The sequence below is a fragment of the Arvicola amphibius genome, chromosome 10, assembly GCF_903992535.2.
Source record: "Arvicola amphibius chromosome 10, mArvAmp1.2, whole genome shotgun sequence".
NCBI lineage: Eukaryota > Metazoa > Chordata > Mammalia > Rodentia > Cricetidae > Arvicola > Arvicola amphibius.
The window spans coordinates 62,152,084-62,172,371 of NC_052056.1; the positions used below are offsets into that span (position 1 = coordinate 62,152,084).

Below are 20,288 nucleotides of genomic sequence, written 5' to 3' on the forward strand. Positions count from 1 at the left end.
GCGGTTTGAAAGTGTGAAGAGGCATGGGCACACACAGACGACTATTACTTAGAAAAATGAAGAGCTAGCCGGGCGGTGGTGGCGCACGCCTTTAATCCCAGCACTCGGGAGGCAGAGGCAGGCGGATCTCTGTGAGTTCGAGGCCAGCCTGGTCTACAAGAGCTCTAAAAAAGGACAGGCTCTAAAAAAGCTGCAGAGAAACCCTGTCTTGAAAAACCAAAAAAGAAAAAAAAAAAAAAAAAGAAAAATGAAGAGCTGATATATACTAACCCACGAGTGAACCTTAGAAACTAGACATACTGCTTGGTTCTGCTTACATGAATACCCAAGAATCAAATTCATAAGACTGAAAGTAGACTCAAGTTATCAAGAGCGAGGAGTAGTGAGGATTCATCTGTGATGATGAAAATGGTTTTGGAAATGGCTAGTGGTAATAGTGGCACACTGATTATAATGTACCTGAAATATACACTGTGAAAATGACTAACATTTTAATTTTTAATTATATAAATATATTTTATCACATTAAAAATTAATGACACATACTACAAATTATTGAGCTGTACATCTTACTATTTTGTGTGTATGTGGGTATTCATGTGTGCAGTTCAGAGGAAAATCTTGTGTCATTTCTCAGCAATTGTCTACCTTCTAAGCCAGGATTTCTTACTGGTCTGGAATTTGCCAACTGGGTGAAGCTGGTGGGCTAAACAGTCTTAGGGATCTGCCTGCTTCTGCTTCCCCAGTGCTGGGATTCCAAGTGTGCCACCAATCTGGCCTTTTAAAATACAGGTTTGGGGAATGCGTGTGTCAAACTCAGGTCTTCTGACTAAGCCATTTCCCAGCCTCATCTGTAAACTTGACAAGTGTAAAATTTATGGTATGTGAGTACCTAAATAAAACTAATTAAAATATTTATTTTTTCCTTCAAGACAGAAGGGTCTCACTATGTAGCTCTGGCCGTCCTTAAAGTCACTATATGTAGACTAGACTGGCCTCAAACTCACAGAGAACCACCTCCTTCTGCCTACCAAGTGCTGGGATTAAAGGTGTGCACCACTTACACACCCAGCTCTGACTAAAGAATAATTAAGGACAAAGCTTTATAGCAATTAAATGTATGCTGTGGCATTTCTGAAGGGGAACTGAGAATGGGTGACAACTTCTCAAGAGACTTTGGTTCAAACTGTGGAGGACTTAGTGTTTGGGCATACTTTCTTATTTGGGTAAGGAACGTAATTATCCAATGGGATTGACACAATGCACACCATTTTAAGAAGACCTATTCAGTAACCAACCATCTGGTTTTCACATTAGTATGCAAACAGGTAGGTATTCTATGTTAAACATCCAACAAATACTCTAGAAGATATGAGATATGCAGAGAGGCTGGATGGAAACAGGAAGGAAAATGTAAATACAACTTACCCTTTAACTGGCAATATATGTAAATATATTAAAGCTATATTAATATCAATTTTCCTTCTAGAAATAGGCACTATTAGCAAATAACAAAAACAGATCAGTTGAGAAGTAATGCTTATAAACAAGCATTGACTACTCATTTAAAAAACAAGAATTCTATTCTTTCTTTTGTCATTACTAGCCCAGCTAAAATGTTTCCAACACTTAACTCAGAAACAAGAAAAACACTTCTATACTAGAGACTTTTCTTTTTAAAGACTTATTATTTTCCTTTTATACGTATGAATGCTTGCACAAAAGTATGCATTGCATTTGGTGCTCACAGAGGCCAGAAGGCGGCATCAGAACTCCTAGAACTAGAGAGACAGGTGGTTGCAAGTCACCATGTGGGTACTGGGGCTGAGCCTAGATCCTTTGCAACAGAAGCAAATCCTTTTAAGAACTGAGCTGTCGGGCTGGAGAGATGGCTCAGACATTAAGAGCATTGCCTGCTCTTCCAGAGGTCCTGACTTCATTTCCCCGCAACCACATGGTGGCTCACAACCATCTGTAATGGGGTCTGGTGCTCTCTTCTGGCCTGCAGCCAGACACACAAACAGAATATTGTATACATAATAAATAAATAAATATTTATATATATATAAAAAAAAGAACTGAGCTGTCTCTCTAGCTATGAACCCAGTTTTTTTTTCTTTTTGTTGACAGAAACATTGTCTCGAAAAACAAAAAAAACGAAACAAAACAAAACAAAAAGAAAATTTGGTCTTTAATTTTTTAAAAAGATTTCCTCTTGTTTTATAAAATAAATTATTTTATCAATAAATGCTTGATTTATGTATCTATTTTATATACTATATATCCAGAGAAAGGGGCTGTGAAGAGTTTAAGAACTAAGTCTAGTGTTTGAAATCTACAGAGAAAGTCACAATTCAAACAAACACAAAAATTCAAAGTAAACAATGACCACAATGATGAAAGTAATAAAAACTAACAGCTATTATTTAGGACATGTATGATGCTAAATGCAACAGTTGATATAAAGTACTTGTAAAAATATACGGTGTCTCATTACTACCATGCATACTGTGAAAAGGAGCTAAAATATTTCTATTTCATCAGAATCTTATAGAACTTCCTAGAAATACTTCGTGCAGTTACTATTGTTAGATGAAAGCCAATTTGGTATCAGAGTATCAACAATATATATCAAGCAATAAAGTCATCACTTGTTCATTTCTGGACACAAATTGCTTACTATAATATTCTATAACATATATTAAAAAACAAAGTTAGCTTAAAGGATAGATCTCTTAGTTTAGCTAATCTCTTCCTTTTAATAAAAACCAAACCAAAACAAAAAAAGAACCAGAGTCTTAATCTGTAACCCAGCCTTGAACCTGAACCCATAACTTCTTGCTTCAGCCTTTTCAGGCCTAGAATACCAGGTGTTTACTAGCATACCAAACTACTGAAGCTAAGTTTTAATGAAACTTACCTCACCATAAGAGGGTAAAAAGCAGTATTTTAGAAAGGAGCAGAAATTATGGCTCTCTTTTGTGGCTAATCAAAATGGTACTTAACAGTTGTAAGAAGATAAATATTAAGTGCCTTACCTAGTAATCTCATCATCTCCAAGCACTGCTCTAGAAATGGGTGAGTATCTGGCTGGTGATGCTGGTGTCTGGCCCAAGTAGGAGGATGGGCTAACGTGGTTATCAATAGGCTGAGAAGAAGCTACAAAATAAATTGAGAAATGTATCAAAAATGAAAGATGCCAGTTAGTACTTCGATGTGAACTTTATAAAATTAAAGTAGAATTCTTTTTGCTGCTCTGTGTAACAGAATTTAGTAGAGAATATTGTCAGCTAAAAACAATGTATAAGCTCAGTTTTCAGGTCAAACTGGCTTTAACATTCAGATCAAAGAAGCTAATTTATTTCACTTGCACTCTTGAAAATATACTACAAAGGAGTTTCATATATGCTGATGTGCAAAATTAAATACAGGAAAGGTTAAAACTGTCACAGAAAGGACTAAAATACAATATATACTAGTAACAAATACTAATTATTATTGTTATATGTATAGATGTTTAACCTGCATGTATGTTTGTGCACCATGTGCATGCCTGTTTTCCACAGAGGCCAGAAGAGGGTGTCAGATCCTCTGGGACTGGAGTTACAGGCTTTGAGCTACCAGTTTTTTAATTACTGAGTCATTTCTCCAACCCCTTTAGTTAAGAAGCCATTTGTAGACTTAAAACAAAAAAAAAAAAGCACAAAGACTCACAAATTTATTGTGGATGGAGGCCAGAGGTATAAATTTTAACTTAAAAATAGTTAAGAAAAGCCTTATACCAGGTTAAAAACTGTCAACCCAATCTGTATCTATTTTTAATTATGTCCAAAAAGAGTGGAAAGCTGGTAAAAAGCAAAGAATGCAAAAAGTTGTTTCATTTTTGTAATAGTATCACACACACGTTATTCAAGAAAAACTGCAGCACAGAGTTATACTGCAACTCCTAAACACACTTTACAAAGACCCAGGCAAGAAACACTTTAGCTATTTGTTTACAAACACACCAACCATCCTTGAATTATCTGAATCATTGCCAAAATACATAGAAAGCAGTAAAGCATTTCAAAACTAGCTGCAAACTAACATTTTATTATTAACCATGAGCTTTCCCTTTCGCTGTCCTACTAAGCACTTTCTAAGATAAAGAACTGTGAGGAGTATACAAGTGCAGAAGTCATTAGTTGAAGCAACTATCGTGGCTATGCAGGTAACTTTAAATAATGAAGGGATCTGAATGAAAGACAATGGGAAAAGACTGAACTGTATGGTATAAGGAGAAAATAAATATTCTGCTAAAAAGCAAGCAGCATCTATATATGTTTCTATATCATACAAAAATACAACTTGGAAATCTACTGTGTCTACTTGTATCACGGGTGTGCAAAGCCTAACAGCAATCTTTTCTCACTAGTTCCTAAGATATTCTTTTATAGTTGCATCAAAGTACTTCCTACCAATGGTTCTCAACTTTAAAGTCCGAAGTCCTTCCTGGGTGATATATGTTTATTGATTTTTGATCTTCAAGTTTCTTTGCTGTATTATCATGTTTGTATGGAACAAAAATCAAAAGTAACAACAACAACAAGACAAGTAAACAAGCAGAAAGTGAGAAGATAGAAAAGCATGACTGTTGTAGTGTCAGACATTACATCGGATATGATGACGAGCTCTGTCATTAGCAACAAGCATACTTTTATTCCTGCATACTGTATTTTGGTTCCCCCTCTCCAGCCCAAGACAGAGCTTTTTTGAGTAGCACCAGTTGTCCTAGAACTCACTCTGTACACCAGGTCTGCTTCTGCATTCCAATTAAAAGTGTGCACCATCAAGGCAGATATACTGATTGTGCCTTTCCAATTCTCTGCAGGTTCACGGACACCTTACATAATAATCTTTTTTTTTTTTTTTTTAAATTTCTTCAGTATTCTGGCCAAAAGGTTTTTTACTATGCAGTAAACCAACTGTTTGCTAACTCTGATATCTGTTCACTTATATCCTGCCTTTTCGAGGTGGGAGATACCCAGGACAAGAAGTCAGATGCCAGCCAGCCAGCCAGAGAAGTAGTGAAAGTAAAATGTACAGACAAAAGGCAAATAAAGAGAAACAGGTAAATTTAAGTTAAAAGAGCTAGAAATGTGCCTAAACTAGACTAAACATTCAAAACTAGTCTCTGTGTCATCATTTGGTGGCCCAAAAAGAAAAAACCTGGTACATACATATTAAAACCTTGTTTCAGAAAAAGTGGCTGTGTATGTTAATATATATGCTTCATACACAATCTAATTTGCCTTGCCTTAGAAAACTAGCAATACCGAGACAACTTAAAACACAAAAGGTAACATGTTAGCAGCAGAAACATTTTTAGAATATTCACTAGTTGCCAAGATATTATAAACATTGCTGGATCTGGCGTCTCACATTTGTAATCTCAGCACTTGGGAGGCTGAAGCAGGAAGACTGCCATGGACTGAAGGCTAATTCTAGGTTACAATGTGAGATGCTGCCCCCAAACCATCCCCACAGACAACACAAGTATATTGTTTTTCCATAAGGTTATCTCAGGGGCTTAGAAAAGAGATCAGAAAAGTACTTGTCATATCAGCCTTGGGAACTGAGTTTGAACTTGGAGGTGAGCAGATCCCTGGACTCACTGGGTAGACAACACAGCCTAATTGGTGAGCCCAATTTCCAATAGGAAAGCCCTGTCTCAAACAAAACAAGGTGGATGGTTCCTGAGGAACAACACCCAAGATTGACATCTGGCCTCCACAAGCACATACATATATGTACACATTCAGAAATATATACTCACACATATATAAAAAAGGATTATCTTTGGGTTTTATTACTCTGCCCTTAAAATGTTTGTAATCATGCACATTATGGAATACATTTCTGTTTTCAGATAACTTATAACCAATTATCTTATTTCTTAATGTTCTTTTGAGATTAAGAAAATTATAAATGATCAATAATTCATGCTTTGTGTTTGCTTAACAACTTAAAATTGTCTTTGCATTTGACAGTAAGAACCAAAATTTCTTGAGTATGCTTTTGTCAGCTAATAATGACAAGCAGTGAGTACCTTAAAAGTACTTATGAAATAATGCATACATTTGGGCAAGTAGAATTTGTAGCCTACGGTCTTGATGCTAGAAGTAGGAAACAGAAAAGCAAGCATTTACACGCTTCCTTCATCACTTTGAAGGTCTGTGGCCTGAGCCTGACTGCCTTTGCTTACACATCCTACCCGTCATAGCACAGCCAGAGAGCCCACTGTTGTCTTTGCTCAGACAAGTTCAGACAGGAACATTCCTGCAAATTTGACTTGGTAATTAAATGATACTTCATCTATGAATGTGCATCTCATGGGTGGTGGGTGTCACTGGAGCCTTCAGTGTGGATGAAAAAAAGAGATGTTTAAGTGGGGTAAAGATGCAAGACTTGGTCTAGTTCTTGTTTGTTGTGGTGTTTCACTGACTGCTAGCATTTGCCAGTCAACAACTTTGTATTTCTAAGGGAAATATAAAGTAATTAATTGTGCTTATCATATTTCTAAGCGTCCCTTTTGTCCTTAGTTATCCTAATGTAATAGAAAAAAATGGATATACATAAAATAACTTTTTGTGTCATATTCAAAGCTTTCAAAATGACCAGACAGGTTATTTTGTTTCATGTATTTGTCAAAGTAGCTGATTCCAAGTTAAGGAAATTTTGATGCAAGCTGACAATATTCTTGTATTTTGTTTTAGATTCTAAGCTTAATGACAGGAAACTATATCAATGATTTTGCAGCAACTATTTCTGTATACCTTTGGTGCTTAATAAATGTCCATAATTATTCAAAAATGAATCATAATCTGTTTAATAAATAGTGCCTGATCACCGGCATATCTGTTCGAAACAAATGTATTACCTATAAAAATTAAATCAAAACATATCAGGCTTAGATTTTACAGAAAAAACCACAAGGCTTTTAAATTCCCTAAAATGACTATAGGATGGGAAATGATCTCAATGAGTTCTGAAAGAATGAATCATGAAAAAGAATGCTCTAGGGATGGTGTGAGCAGCAGCTGCCACAGCAACGAGAGCAGTGCTCAGGTCGCTTCATGCCATGCAACAGAAGGCTTTTTGATTCTTACAAGGTAGGTCTCAAGTCTGATATACAAGAGGAAACAGATGTCACAAGAAATGCTGCCTACACTGTGGCTTGTGAAGACTGTATGCATGTGGTAGAGGGGAGAAACAGGAACTTTGTGTATGGTGGCAGTAATTATGTGGTTATTGGCATGTAACAAACATTCCAGGAGGGAAACACAGAATTGAAGGAATTCAGGATAAAGCACTGAACACTTCACATGATGGCATAACCTGTGGGCCAGAGGCGAAACTTGATTTCTTGCCTCCAGTAATCAAACTTTGTACTTCAGTTGATGATATAAAGATTAGATTATTTTACTTGTCATCTTCAAGATAAAATGAATTCAAGGTTTTGGAGAGTCAGCCAGATTTGATGAATAATTTGGTGCTCCATCCCAATTAAAACCATAAATTTGCAAGTTTAAATGATGACCAGAGTTGCAGGATTTGGAAGCAAAAGCAGAGAGGCCACTTTTTCCTTCATTCTCCTCATGAGTATGGCATATCCAGGATGCTGCTAAGTGATGGTTGTAAAGAAGAATGAAACAATCTGGCTATTTTTTCTCTTCAGTCAAGCAGACCAGTGCTTAAAGTATACTTTAGAATTGGTGCTGTTGCCGGAAGTCACTGGGTAATTAGGCATTTTACTAAGTCCTGTTCACACGGGGCAAACAATTAGTGAAAACTTGTTTGCAGTCCCTGCTGTCCTAGTAAAGTGATAGTCAGTTTCAGATGCATCACTGAGGGCAAGCTCAGCTTACCCCCACTGGTTCTGTAGCTGTTGGGGCCGTTCTTTCCTACTATGTGCAGTATGAGGCTATCACAAGTGGTTGCTTTGGGTGACCAAATAATAAAATAAAAATTTCTCTATATTATTGATCCTATACTGTGATTTCAGTAGATATTTTGACTAATTTCTTATAGAAATATCTTAGTTGTCTTTCCTGTTAAGCAAAATACTCAAAAATTGTTCAATTAATTTGATTAAAATAAAAAATTTTATTCAAAAAGTAGTAACAGAAGAAAAGTAAAACAAATTAGGTGAAGAGAGTTCCAATTTCTTGAATTCATAAGACCTCCTTCAAATCAGTAATAGACAATACTAACTGACAATTAATAAGGGCTGGGGAGATGGCTTAGTTAATAAATCACTTGCTATGGAAGTCTGAGGATCTGAGTTCAGACCCCCACCACACAAATAGGGTAAGTTGGGTGTGGGTAGACAGCCAAAGCTTTAGGGACAGGAAGGACAGAAGAGAGAAGCAAATCCCTGGAGTTCACTTGGTCTGTTAGCGTAGATGGATCTCTGAGTTCCAGATTCAGTGAGACAGTGACAGGAGACACTTGACACTGACTATTAGCCTCATAGGCACACCTATATACATATATGCATGCACATGTACAGGAGTATGTAGAATTTAATTTAATGGTATAAAAGATATTAGTCAAAGCAATAATCACATGAAAGTTATTATTAACCATTAATCACCTAGAAAATACTCTGGTTTCTCTTTAGACAATGTAAATTTTTTGCCCTATCACCAGGAAAAAATGAGTGAAGATCAGTATGAAAATAATGTATCACTCAATACATATCCATTATCATCATCTGTAAGTAAAAAAGATTAATGATTTTGAGAGCTGAAGATGCAAAAACCCAGACTATAAAGTGTTTCACATCCTTTGCTAATTTGTCTATGGTCATACTACCCTAAACTCACCGGATCTCATCAAATTTTTTGTAAATTGTTTAGTATTATCAACTAAAAAGTATACAAATATATCCATACCAGCTCTATAACACAGTAATGTTAGTCTTAAGAGAAATATGGTATATATGTTCAAAGGAAATATGTAAACTGGGCATGGTGGCATACACACGTAATCAAAGCCAAGGAGACTGAGGTAGGAGAAGCATGAGCTGAGATAAGCCTTGGTCATACAGCATAATTCTGTCTAAAACAAATAGTGATGGTGAGGGAAAAAACAAAATAAAGAAACTAAACAGAAAATCTGCTGTTTGTTCATATAATAGAACACTTCATAGTAGTAAAATAAGAAAACAAATCACCAAACTGATACCATCACACAGATCTCAAATACCTTTAAAGTAAGCAAAAGCAGTAAGTTTCAAGAATACAAACAGAAATCTAAGAACAAGGAGTAGATCTAAAATATCTACATATAACAAAGTAACACACACAGACACGTGTCTTTTTAAAAACAAGATTTAATGCCACCTCTCCACACTTGACCGAGAGCCCCATCGTGCCTAGTACTTTCCCTGTCTATCTCTCACTGACACTTCTTTCCTCACCTCCTGCACTTCACACGCTCTTCCTCACCGCTGTACTTTCAAATCTCCAGCTATGTTCTGCGTTTGAGGGGACAGGAATGAAGAAGACATTTGGCTGAAACATGTTAGGAAGGAAGGGCCAAAGGACTGGAAATGCGAAGAAGCTAGTATCACCAACAAAGCATAAAGCCTAAGCTTAAAAATCCATTAGGAGAACAGAGCTATAGAGGCACAGAAATGAACTCGAATCACTGAAGCTCAAAGGAGGTAGAACTGGTAAGAGAAGTGACTGAACTGATGGTTGTGAATGATTTAAAACTGTTGAAGTCGATGAAGGTATCAACAATTACTGAAAAGATCTAAAGTATTAGAAGGACTTGTGTACTCAAGCTGAAGTGAAGGGGAGGAGAGAAAGCAAGAAATCAAGACACCAGAAAGTCAGGGTTTACATGAGTTAGTGTAGCTTTCTGTCATCTCTAAGAATGGCAATGTGAATAAATGTCACAAGGAAGATAATTTAAGTGTTCAAGGAATAAAGTCCGATCTCTAAGGGAGACTCAAGAGGGAATAGGCAGTAAGCTGAAGTGCAAGGTCTGACAAGGGCTTAGGCAAAAACTACTTATGAAAAATAAATTGAAATACTTAAAAAACCCACAAAATAAATTATTCATGTTTTCAACATACTAAATAAAAATAATTTGTAAGTTATGAAAAATAAATGCTTAAAAACCCCCACAAAATTCATGACTGCAATTGCCTGCAATGGAGAATGGTGATAAAACAAAGCTGAGCTAGCTCAAGTGAACTACAATCTCCTCTTAATGTTCTATTAGTTCATTAACAGTCAGGAAATAAGAGCAAAAAGAAAACAGCTAAATATTCCACCAAACTTACATAATAAATAAGTCATTATTACTTAATATTCTTCAAGATTAGCTCCTCTACTTAAAAAAACCAAGTCATTATCATAAAAGGATTAATTTCACAAAAATATTTTTCTGTTTAATGTTTTTCTAGGTAGTAACCTGGCTATTTGTATTACAGTTTGAGCAGAATTAGGACATCAATTATCAATTTGTGGAAGAGCTGTCCCAAATGTGCACACAGCTTTCCTAAAGAGGCAGTATTCAAAATGATATTGATATCTAAATTAATAAGCCAGATTGTTCTTTAAGTTGCAAATAAACACATACAAAGTTCTTATGTGAAGTTTATACACAAGATCAAGGACATACAAAAATTACAAATAAGCAGTGAGGTGTGTTCTTTGTCAAAAAGAAGTACGCCATCTCTGTTGATTAGAAAGGCTGAAGAAAATAATTCATTTATATTAAAAGTCAGTGTTACTCAAAGCATAGTCAATGAACCAACCAGGTGCATCAGAATTAATTTGCCTATACACAGAATAAATTACTTGTTTATTTCTGTGCTTAAGCACATAATATGAATCTGCATTCTTTGCAAAATACCTTTAGTAATTGTTATTTACAGAAAAGCTTGAGGATCAAAGTTAAAACTTTTAATTATAAAGATTATGATTTAACAGATTCTTAAACTATCAGATTAAGTGATTAATGCCTCTCTTAAAATAGTTATGCTCTTAAAAATATTTTATTTTTAATTATCTGCATATGTGTTTGTGCATAGAAGTGCAGGGCCTGAGGAGGACAAAGATGGCACTGGATTCCTGAGCTGGAGTTCCAGGTGGTTGTGGCCACCTGAAGGGGGTGCTGGGAATCAAAGCTGGAGCCTCTGGAAAAGCAATATGCTCTCTTAATTGCTGAGCCATCTCTTCAGCCATTTTTTCTTTCCTTTTAAGACAGAATCTGTAGCTCCTCAACACTGGGTTTATATAGTATTTTTATGATGTTTACTCTTTTTTATTACAGTACACTGGTGACATTATAAAGAGCATATTTATGAAAATAAGACAAATTTAGCCAACTTAAGCTAACACACTTACAGTTTGTGATGTCAGGTGGTGCATAGCCATCATTTATATACATACTTGTTGGTTTTGCCACTTTCAAATAAACAAAATCGGATGTGTTCTTTAAGGCAGTTACTGCTTCTTCATGAGTAACTTCTTCTAAACATACACTGTTCACCTATAAGAAAATAATGAGAAATATTTGAAAACATTTCCACATGCTTTCTGATTTTTAGCTGAAAACAACTACTCAAATGATATGGGATATGAGAAAGTGACTTAAGGAAAACAAAAGATGTGTGGAAGGAAAATGCCCAGCGCTCTATGATACAAGGAAATTGTTTACATATGTTCACGAAATAGACAATTCTGATTCTAGCTCCTTTCACTTAGCCTCAACTTTCTCTCATTCTGAAGACATTTAGAAATATAATATTGGAAGCCCAATTAAATTCTTTTGGGGAGAGACAAAATTAAAATACAAACTAAAAGCAAGTTATTACTATTAAGCCCTGTCCAATTTGTAGAACTATGCACAAATATGACATTTGGTCATTAGATGTTGTTATTTATTAGATATGCAAGGAAAGCGCTGAAAAGATATACTGAGGGATTCAATGTGCAGTAGGAAATAAGATGATCTCAAAGTTTTAGACTTGAGCAAAGTTATCTGATATTTATCGAAGAGTCTTGATTTACAGCTTAAACAATGACTTTGACCTTTGGAATTATACTAACAAAACACAGAATGCACATCTTAATTTTAGGATTCTAGAGAGATAAGAGAGTAATAAAAAAGAAATGATAGAGCGGTAGAGAAAATATCAAATTAGAAAATAAATATGCTAAATACAAAGTGCTTAGAGAATGAAGGTATGTTATGCCACTAGATTAAGTCAATTAAAAACGAGGCTCCAAAATTGTATAATATCAGGGTAACTGTGGCAATAAAGGCTTCATTAAAGTTCGAGACAGAATGAAAAGTCCTGTTGCTTTTCAAAATCAACACAGGTATTGGCTTCATGCCAATAGTACTGGTTCTGAACAAACAATAAAGGAAAACATAGTACACATGGAATAAGAAATAAAATTGAGGGCTGGATTTGGCTAAGTGGGTAAAAGAACTAGTTACACAATACTGACTACTTGAGTTAGATCCCTGAACTCAAAAGCCAACCCAGCTGTGGTGATGTACACTTGCAATCCCAGCACTCCTAAAGATGGGAGGCAGAGACAGGGGCCTCAGAGGGAAGCTTGCCAGACAGCTTGCCTGGAGTATGTATGCAGCACAGCAGGACAAACAAGTACAGACCCTACCTAAAGAAGGTGGAAGGTAAATCCTGAGCTGGCACAGGTACTCTCACACATATATAAAGGAAAAATAAATAAGGAAGTGAGAAAAATCTAGTGGAACTGTGATGTTGTTTATACTGGCAGGTGTGTATTTGTGGTGAAACTACTGCTTGTAGCTTAGGGAAAGACTAGCAATTCCTGTAAGAGGTAAGAGCAAAGAGTTCTGCTCCTTCCCTTTCCCCACTGCCAAGTACTAATGTTGAAAACAAGTTACAAGTATCTGGTGATGTGGGAGAGTCTTCTGTTTGTCTTGATTTCATTCATTAATAAAGAAACTGCCTTGGCCAGCCCTTAGGTGGGTGGAGTAGACAGAACAGGAAGAAGGAAGTGAGGTAGATGGCTCAGTTAGATGTCACGCCTCTCCTATGTTAGCCAGACTGCTGTGCCCCTGCTCAGGGAGACAGATGCGATGAAGCTCCAGCCCAAGATGGACGCATGCTAGAATCTACCTGGTAAGGCACCACTTTGTGGTGCTACACAGATTATTAGATATGGGTTAGTCAAGATGTGAGTAAGAGCCTGAAAATAATGGGCCAGGCAGTGTTTAAAAGAATACAGTTTGTGTGTTTGTTATTTGGGAGCATAAGCTAGCCAGGCAGCTGAGAGCCAGGCAGGACGAAAAGCAGGCCTGCCCCCAGCTCATCACTACAGTCTGGAATACAGTAGGATGATAGCTTTGTTGCTTAGTAATATTACTAACAGAATACTCAATGAGCCAATAAACCCCATGCTTAGTAGTCAATGAAATTTTGTGTGCAAATACATAGCAATTCTTCCTACCACAATTATTCACAATACTCCCCAAAGTGGAGATGATGTAATCACCACTATACCACACCCACTTTATGGCTTTAAAAGTCAACTGAGCCCTCATGTCACTAGGCCTTGATGGCCAGTACAACACCCTGGCTACTTTTGCCCTCGTTCTGTCTCTTACCATTACGAGTCTCTTTTTTTTTCTTTTTTCTTTTTTTTTTTTTCTTGGTTTTTCGAGACAGGGTTGAGTCTCTTAAGCCTATTTTGGTTAGGACTGGGCATGGCTGATGTGACCCACAACTGTGAAAATATTAACATATCTGATATGTTGTACTTACTTGCTGGTTTTATGTCAATTTATCACAAGCTAGAGCCATAAGAGAGGAAAGGAACCTCAATTGAGAAAATGCCTTCATAAGATCCAGTTGTAAGGTATTTTCTTAATTAGTGATCAATGGGGGAGAGCCCAGCCCATGGTGGGTGGTACCATACCTGGGCTGGTGGTCCTGGGTGCTATAAGCAAGCACGCTGAGCAAGCCATGAGAAACGAGCCTGTAAGCAACTTGTCTCCAAGGCCTCTGCATCATGTTCTGCCACCAGATTCCTGACCTGTCTGAGCTCCTGTACTGACTTTCTGTGATGATGAAAGAGATGTGCTGGTGTGAGTCAAACACCCCCCCCCCTTGTTTTTTGGTCGTGGTGTCTCACTGTAGCAGCAGAAACCCTGACTGAGACACATGTCTAGCTCTCTCTTCCCTTTCTGGGCTTCAGGGGACCTTAACTTTTCTTCAGGTTCCACTTTCCTAGAGAACATGAGAACTAAGTCATTTGTTGATAAACACTGGATAAACTGTGATAGAGTCACAGAGTTAAATTTGTATGAATGGATTTTAACTCTAGGAAATGAAATAGATACCTCACAGAATTACTATATTGAGTGAAAAGTATTAGAAAACTACATATACTCTAATACCCCTCAAAGAAGTTTTCCAAATAATAAGCTAAATATTTAGATATATGTATGTGACTAAACATCTTTTTATTATTTTATGTATTTTGTATGCGTATGTGTGTGTGTACATGTGCATGTCTAGCGTTCATAGATGTGAGAAGGTGGTGATTCCTTGTAACCAGAGTCACTGGGTGGATGCTGGGAACCAAATCTGGGTGCTCTGAAAGAGCAATAAACATTCTCAACCACTGAGCCATCTCTCCAGAAGATATACAAAATTATTGGTGGTCTAGTGTTGGGGATGAGCAATGACCTCACTGGTTTCCATTATGTTATAAACAGATGAGTTAAAGCAGAAGAGGGCCACACATGACCACATGAAACACTGCACTGTAAACTTAGACTGTGATTTAACAATTCTGTGCATTTCAAAACTTCAACTAGGAAAGAGAGGTAGGAGAGAGGAGGTGGAGAAGATTTAGTGTGGCTCGTAGAAAAAAGGAAACAGTACCAAGAATCACTGCAGGCTAGAAGTCACTCACTGAGACATCTCTTACATGGTTTCAGTATGGAAATGCTGGTGACAAGAAAACACACAGACATGAGAATTAAGAACACTCCTTATACTCACTGCTAGGAGCTTATCTCCAATCTGAAGTTTGCCATCCTTGTGTGCTGCACCTCCTTCAATTATTTTGGTTACATAGATGCTGTTATCACCAGGAATATGCTGATTTCCAACACCTCCAGCAATGCTGAACCCAAGACCTGGTTGGAATGCACTGTTTAGAGTCTTATCAATAAGAGGAACAAGGATGACAACCAGAGTGATCATAACATCACACAGAAAATTGTATATTTAGTTATCTGTTACTGAAGTCTTAAGTGTAGGGACTGGAGAAGTGGTCAGTGGTGAAGATCATTGGCAGTGCTTACAGAGGATCAGGGTTCGGTTCCCAGTACCCACATGATGGTTTCCAACCACCTTTAACCCAATGTGTTCTCTGGCCTGTGACCGCCAGGCACTACCATCGTGCATAGACATTTAAGCAAGCAAAACACTCATGTAGATAAGTCTAAATTTGTTTTTAAACCTTAGGTTTTAAATGCAATCATTGTAATAGTTACAAATATTCCTTTTTCTTTGGATTTATTCTTAAAAGTCTGTGTACATGGACTTGAGAATCAACAGAAACATAAAATTATGTTTTATTTTTGTTTCTATCATAATTACACTGTTTACTAACACTTTAATATTTTTCACAAGCTTGAAGTAACTGTGAGGAAATACTTTGTTCTCTGTACTAGGTAGAACACCAGGCTTTACGAATGTGGCCCCTTTTCCACATTCATAACTTTTTTTCACATTGACAACTTAAAATAATAATTTTTGCAGTCCCCAAATTCCATCTTCAATACCAAATCTCCACAGTTTTCATTTGTTGGAATCCTACTTCCTCTAGGAGACCAAGTATTAGAATTACTATTTCTACTTATCCTCAATCCCATCAATGCCTTCAGAATTCAGAAAGCACCTTACTAGTCCTCACTACAGAGGTGACCTCCATGACACACAACATACTGTCTTCTTTTAATATGACCTACACCCGACATTTACTTTGGAGATAATCAAAAGTTAAACAAAAGTAGTAAGTAGTAAGAGTTTAACAAAATGACACTTAAAATAGATATAAATGAATCTACTACATTAAATGGAGGGCTGGTGAGATTGATCAATAGGCAAAAGGTGCCTACCACCAAGACTGACAACCTAAGTTGACCTTTGACCATAAGGAGCCAAAAGGGAGGAAGGACAGAACCCCTGCAAACTGCCCTGACTTCCACATGCACACCATGGCAAGCCACTCCTTACCCACTAAATAAATATACGTAATTAAAAAAATTTAAAGTGAATAGATTCTGTTACCTACTTTTTAAAGTTATTAAGGGGTAGGCTGCTAAACAGCAAGAGAGCCTCTCTAAAACGGTAAGGTGAAGAGTAAAAGAGAAGACAGCCGTTACTGCATTCTGGCCTCTCTGATCATGCATTGTTGTGCATATGAGCACACACACAAACACTACATACATACAACATCACAAAGAACTTACTCAGGAGGTGGAGGTATAAATCTTTAATCCAAGCACTTGGGAGGCAGAGGCAGGTGGATCTCTTTGAGTCTGGGGCCAGCCTAGTCTTGTAAGAGCTAGTTCCAGAAAAGATTCTAAAGCTACAGAGAAACCCTGTCTCAAAAAACCAAAAGTTTATACACAGTAAAATGTGTAATAGTACATGGAACTTAACATGGGACCTTTTCAAATGGTGCCACCTTGGTAGGAATGCAGCCACTCTAAAATCCTACTTGAGACAAACAGCAGTGGGAATACTATAAATCTACAAAAATTATATAGATGACTAAAAGTATAACTTTTGAACATTAAAAAAGTTAAAGTCATATTTATTAGTAATGTCTTATCTCATTTAAAATGTACCTTTAGGACCTTTAATGAGCTTTATCTCCATTATTTTCTCTGATGCTGGCTTCCGCCTTTTCACATACAATCGCACAATAGATCCAGCTTCTTTCAGCGCTTCAACTGCTTTGCTATGGGTTACATCGCGAACATCTGCTTCATTGACTCTCAGGATACAGTCATTTACTCTAAGAAAAACATAAAATGGTACAGTAAGTACCAATGTTTTATTTTACCAATTTTAATTTCATTTTGACAAAATTTTTATTTATTCCAAAAAGTATAAATGAAGAAGTTATATGTTAAATTTCAATGTATAAATTTCTCAAGAGCCAGCAAAGGGAGGAAAATAAAAAATGATAGATTTAAAAATATTATTTGAATATTTCTTATGTACAAAGATATTTGATAAAAATAGAAAACACTTGGCAATGACCACATGCTAGGCACTTCCTTAGTGCTTTCATTTTTAAAACTACTTGTATCAGCTATGTGTAATATATTTTTTACCCATTTTAAACATGAATAAAATGAGGCATGATGAATTTTAATACAAAGCTTTCAAGATGACAGAGCTATATTTAAAACTTAGGAAAATGGCCAGAAGTGGTGGTGTATGCCTTTAAATTCAGCGCTCAGGAGGCAGAGGTGGGCAGATATCTGAGCTTGAGGCCAGCCTGGTCTACAAAGTAAGTTTTAGGACAGCCACGGCTACACAGAGAAACCTGGCTCAAAAAACAAACAACAACAACAACAAAAACCAAACAACAAACAAAACAAAAAAGAAAAATGAAGCTCAAAGAAACTTAAGCTCAGTTAAACTAGTTGAAAGTCAAAAGAAGATAGCGTCAAAAGTGAAATTAAGTGATGAAATTTTAATTTTTTCCAAATCTGAGATGTAACATTAAAAATTACTTCTTGAAACTTACGTGAAATTATAAATCATATTATTTACTTCAAAATTCTCTTACATAAATAACATAATGTGACATGGTAACAAAATTTCTTTTTGGTCCTATTCTCAACATTTTCAACTTAGCTCTGGTCCTGGCTTTGACTGCATGGCACCCCATTAGGAAAAAAAATGGTGGTCATTTCAAATTAGCAGAGGAGAACCAAACAGATTTAGGCTATTAACATTGGTCCTGACAAATTTTTATTACCATACCCAATGTAATGACTAGTACTTTGGGTGTGTTCCTCTGTTAAACAAGGAACATACAAACTTTTACATAAGCTAGGCAGTGACTTAAGATTAGGAAATAGATGTCACATGTACGAATGGTCAAATTCCTAATTATTATGTCTAATTTCTCTTAATGTACTACCTGCCATATTAGTGAGAAGCCGAATTTAAAATCTGAAGAGCTACGTAAAGAATTAGACCCTTAGAAGATGTTGATTTAATAGCTGTGAAATCCTTACTCCCAACATGCTTCTACCTACCTATAAACATAGACCAACAAAAGAAATGGGAAAAATGCCAGAATTTATGGTTCAAAGAAATAACAGTTTTGCAAAAGACATTTTCCAAAATAGAACACTATATAAATCCTACATATACAAGTTTTTCCTAAACAGAAAAGTTTTGTGACTTTATCTGAAATACCAAGGACAACTCATAATATCTAGAAAACTGGTTACAGATATTTAGGTAATCCCAAAATGCATTACTCAAATTATTATAATACCTAAGATAAAACCAAATTCCTAAAAGATGGAAACAATACAAAGAACTAAATTACCTGAGAATTGGTTATTTAAATGGGCTTGAGCATCTACCTACATTTAGTTATTATGCTGTTTCTTCTTTGTGTTAGTCCGAGTCTTTTGTAACAACACAACATTAGTGTAAGACATACCGCAATCTTCCATCCTGGGCAGCCGCTCCTCCTGTGATAATTTTGGTGATGAAAATACTTGAGTCATCTCCAATGTGTGGGTTGTCTGTACCTCCTGCAATGCTGAAACCAAGCCCTGAATTTCCCTAAGGACAGAGGGAAAAATTCCAGAGATCTAAGCATTTAGGCTCTAGCAATTGTACTAAAATAGGAACTATAACACAAAAAGGAATAAGCAGAGGTAAGAGAAAGATTCTAAAAAAAACAGACATGTTCTTCATATAAGGAAAAACTTCTTCAGAGGTGGTACTGCTCAGTAGGTGAGGTTGAAGTAATGTACTGAGCTCTTCAGAGGCCTAGTTTGAAGTTCTTTATTTACAAGTATGTGTAATTTATCTGTGAATTTCTCTCTACCCATAGAGGTGACACCACAAATTTCTTTTGAAAAGCACCTCATTCATGTCTGATAGGGCAAATCTCTTCCAAGAAACAAAGCATGTGATCACTTCACTTCATTAACTAACTAGTTAAGTAATTAATGTATTTGAGAAAGGTCTTCTTATGTAGCCAACACTAACATCAACCATGATGCAATCCTTGCCTTGGCCTCCTGAGCCTGGGATACAGGTGCCATGATGTCTGGTTACCTCTGAGCAGGGCACACATCATTTTACCTTTTAAAAAAAGGGGTGAAGGTGATACTTTTCTTTTGACCACTTTGCCAGCTGTTTATTTAAAAACCAACAAACTGGTGCTAATAAGTAATAGAAACCATTACTCTCTGAGATGTTTAACCAATGTACCCAAACGCCATGACATTTTTTAGTGCTGAAGCCCAATCTGAGAACTTAATGCTGGTGAACTTTCATGATGACAAATAGACTCTGTCAATTGCCACCTCACTTTTCTGCTTATTCACTGAATTTGAGTAATATTTGTACAAAAAAGTGGTCCTACTGCCAATGAAAGTCTATAGACAAAACCGATATTTCTTTGACCTAAGAAGATACTTAGCAATGTTTATTTTCTCAAGAATTTTCTGAGCAACTCAAATAAGTGAGTATATCTGACTTATTACTTAACTATTCATATCTAATAACTCAGACATCCAATTTCCTACTACTTGTCCTAAAATACCAATTTAATTCAATTTTTTTCAGTTTAAAATCCTTAAAGAATAGGATGTCATCAACACTACATTAATGTTGAGCTTCCTTGAGTGTTACTGAGACACCTGCCTAACTTAAGTAGGTGGTTTGAAATTAAGTAGTAGACAATGAAGATCTACTATATATGCAAAGACCCTTTCAATTTTACTCATTTTCTAGGGCATCCATTTGGGCTTCAAACACAACAAAATACAATTATCTATGATTTTAGTTTTTAAAATGCAGACATTCTGTTACTCTGGAGAGTTACTTGTGTAGAATATTTAACTCCTTGGAAGTGCTTGCCAGACAAGGGTAGCCTTTCTAAAATATAGCATAAACTGATCAAGCATGCATACACTCTCATCCGCACTTACATGAATGATGTATGTAG

General features: G+C 36.3%; 1 protein-coding gene across 6 annotated transcripts in view; it reads right to left on the reverse strand.

Moving 5' to 3' along the window:
• Positions 1-20,288, reverse strand: part of Dlg1 (discs large MAGUK scaffold protein 1) — a 203,107-nt gene that overhangs the window by 55,869 nt on the left and 126,950 nt on the right. For all 6 annotated transcript variants that reach the window (XM_038346139.2, XM_038346138.2, XM_038346137.2 and 3 more), the window contains 5 exons: positions 18,768-18,892; positions 16,924-17,093; positions 15,065-15,201; positions 11,406-11,550; positions 3,039-3,159 (listed from right to left, as the gene is read on the reverse strand). In XM_038346139.2, coding sequence (XP_038202067.1) covers positions 3,039-3,159; positions 11,406-11,550; positions 15,065-15,201; positions 16,924-17,093; positions 18,768-18,892 — 698 coding nt within the window. The remainder of the gene's footprint in view (positions 1-3,038; positions 3,160-11,405; positions 11,551-15,064; positions 15,202-16,923; positions 17,094-18,767; positions 18,893-20,288) is intronic.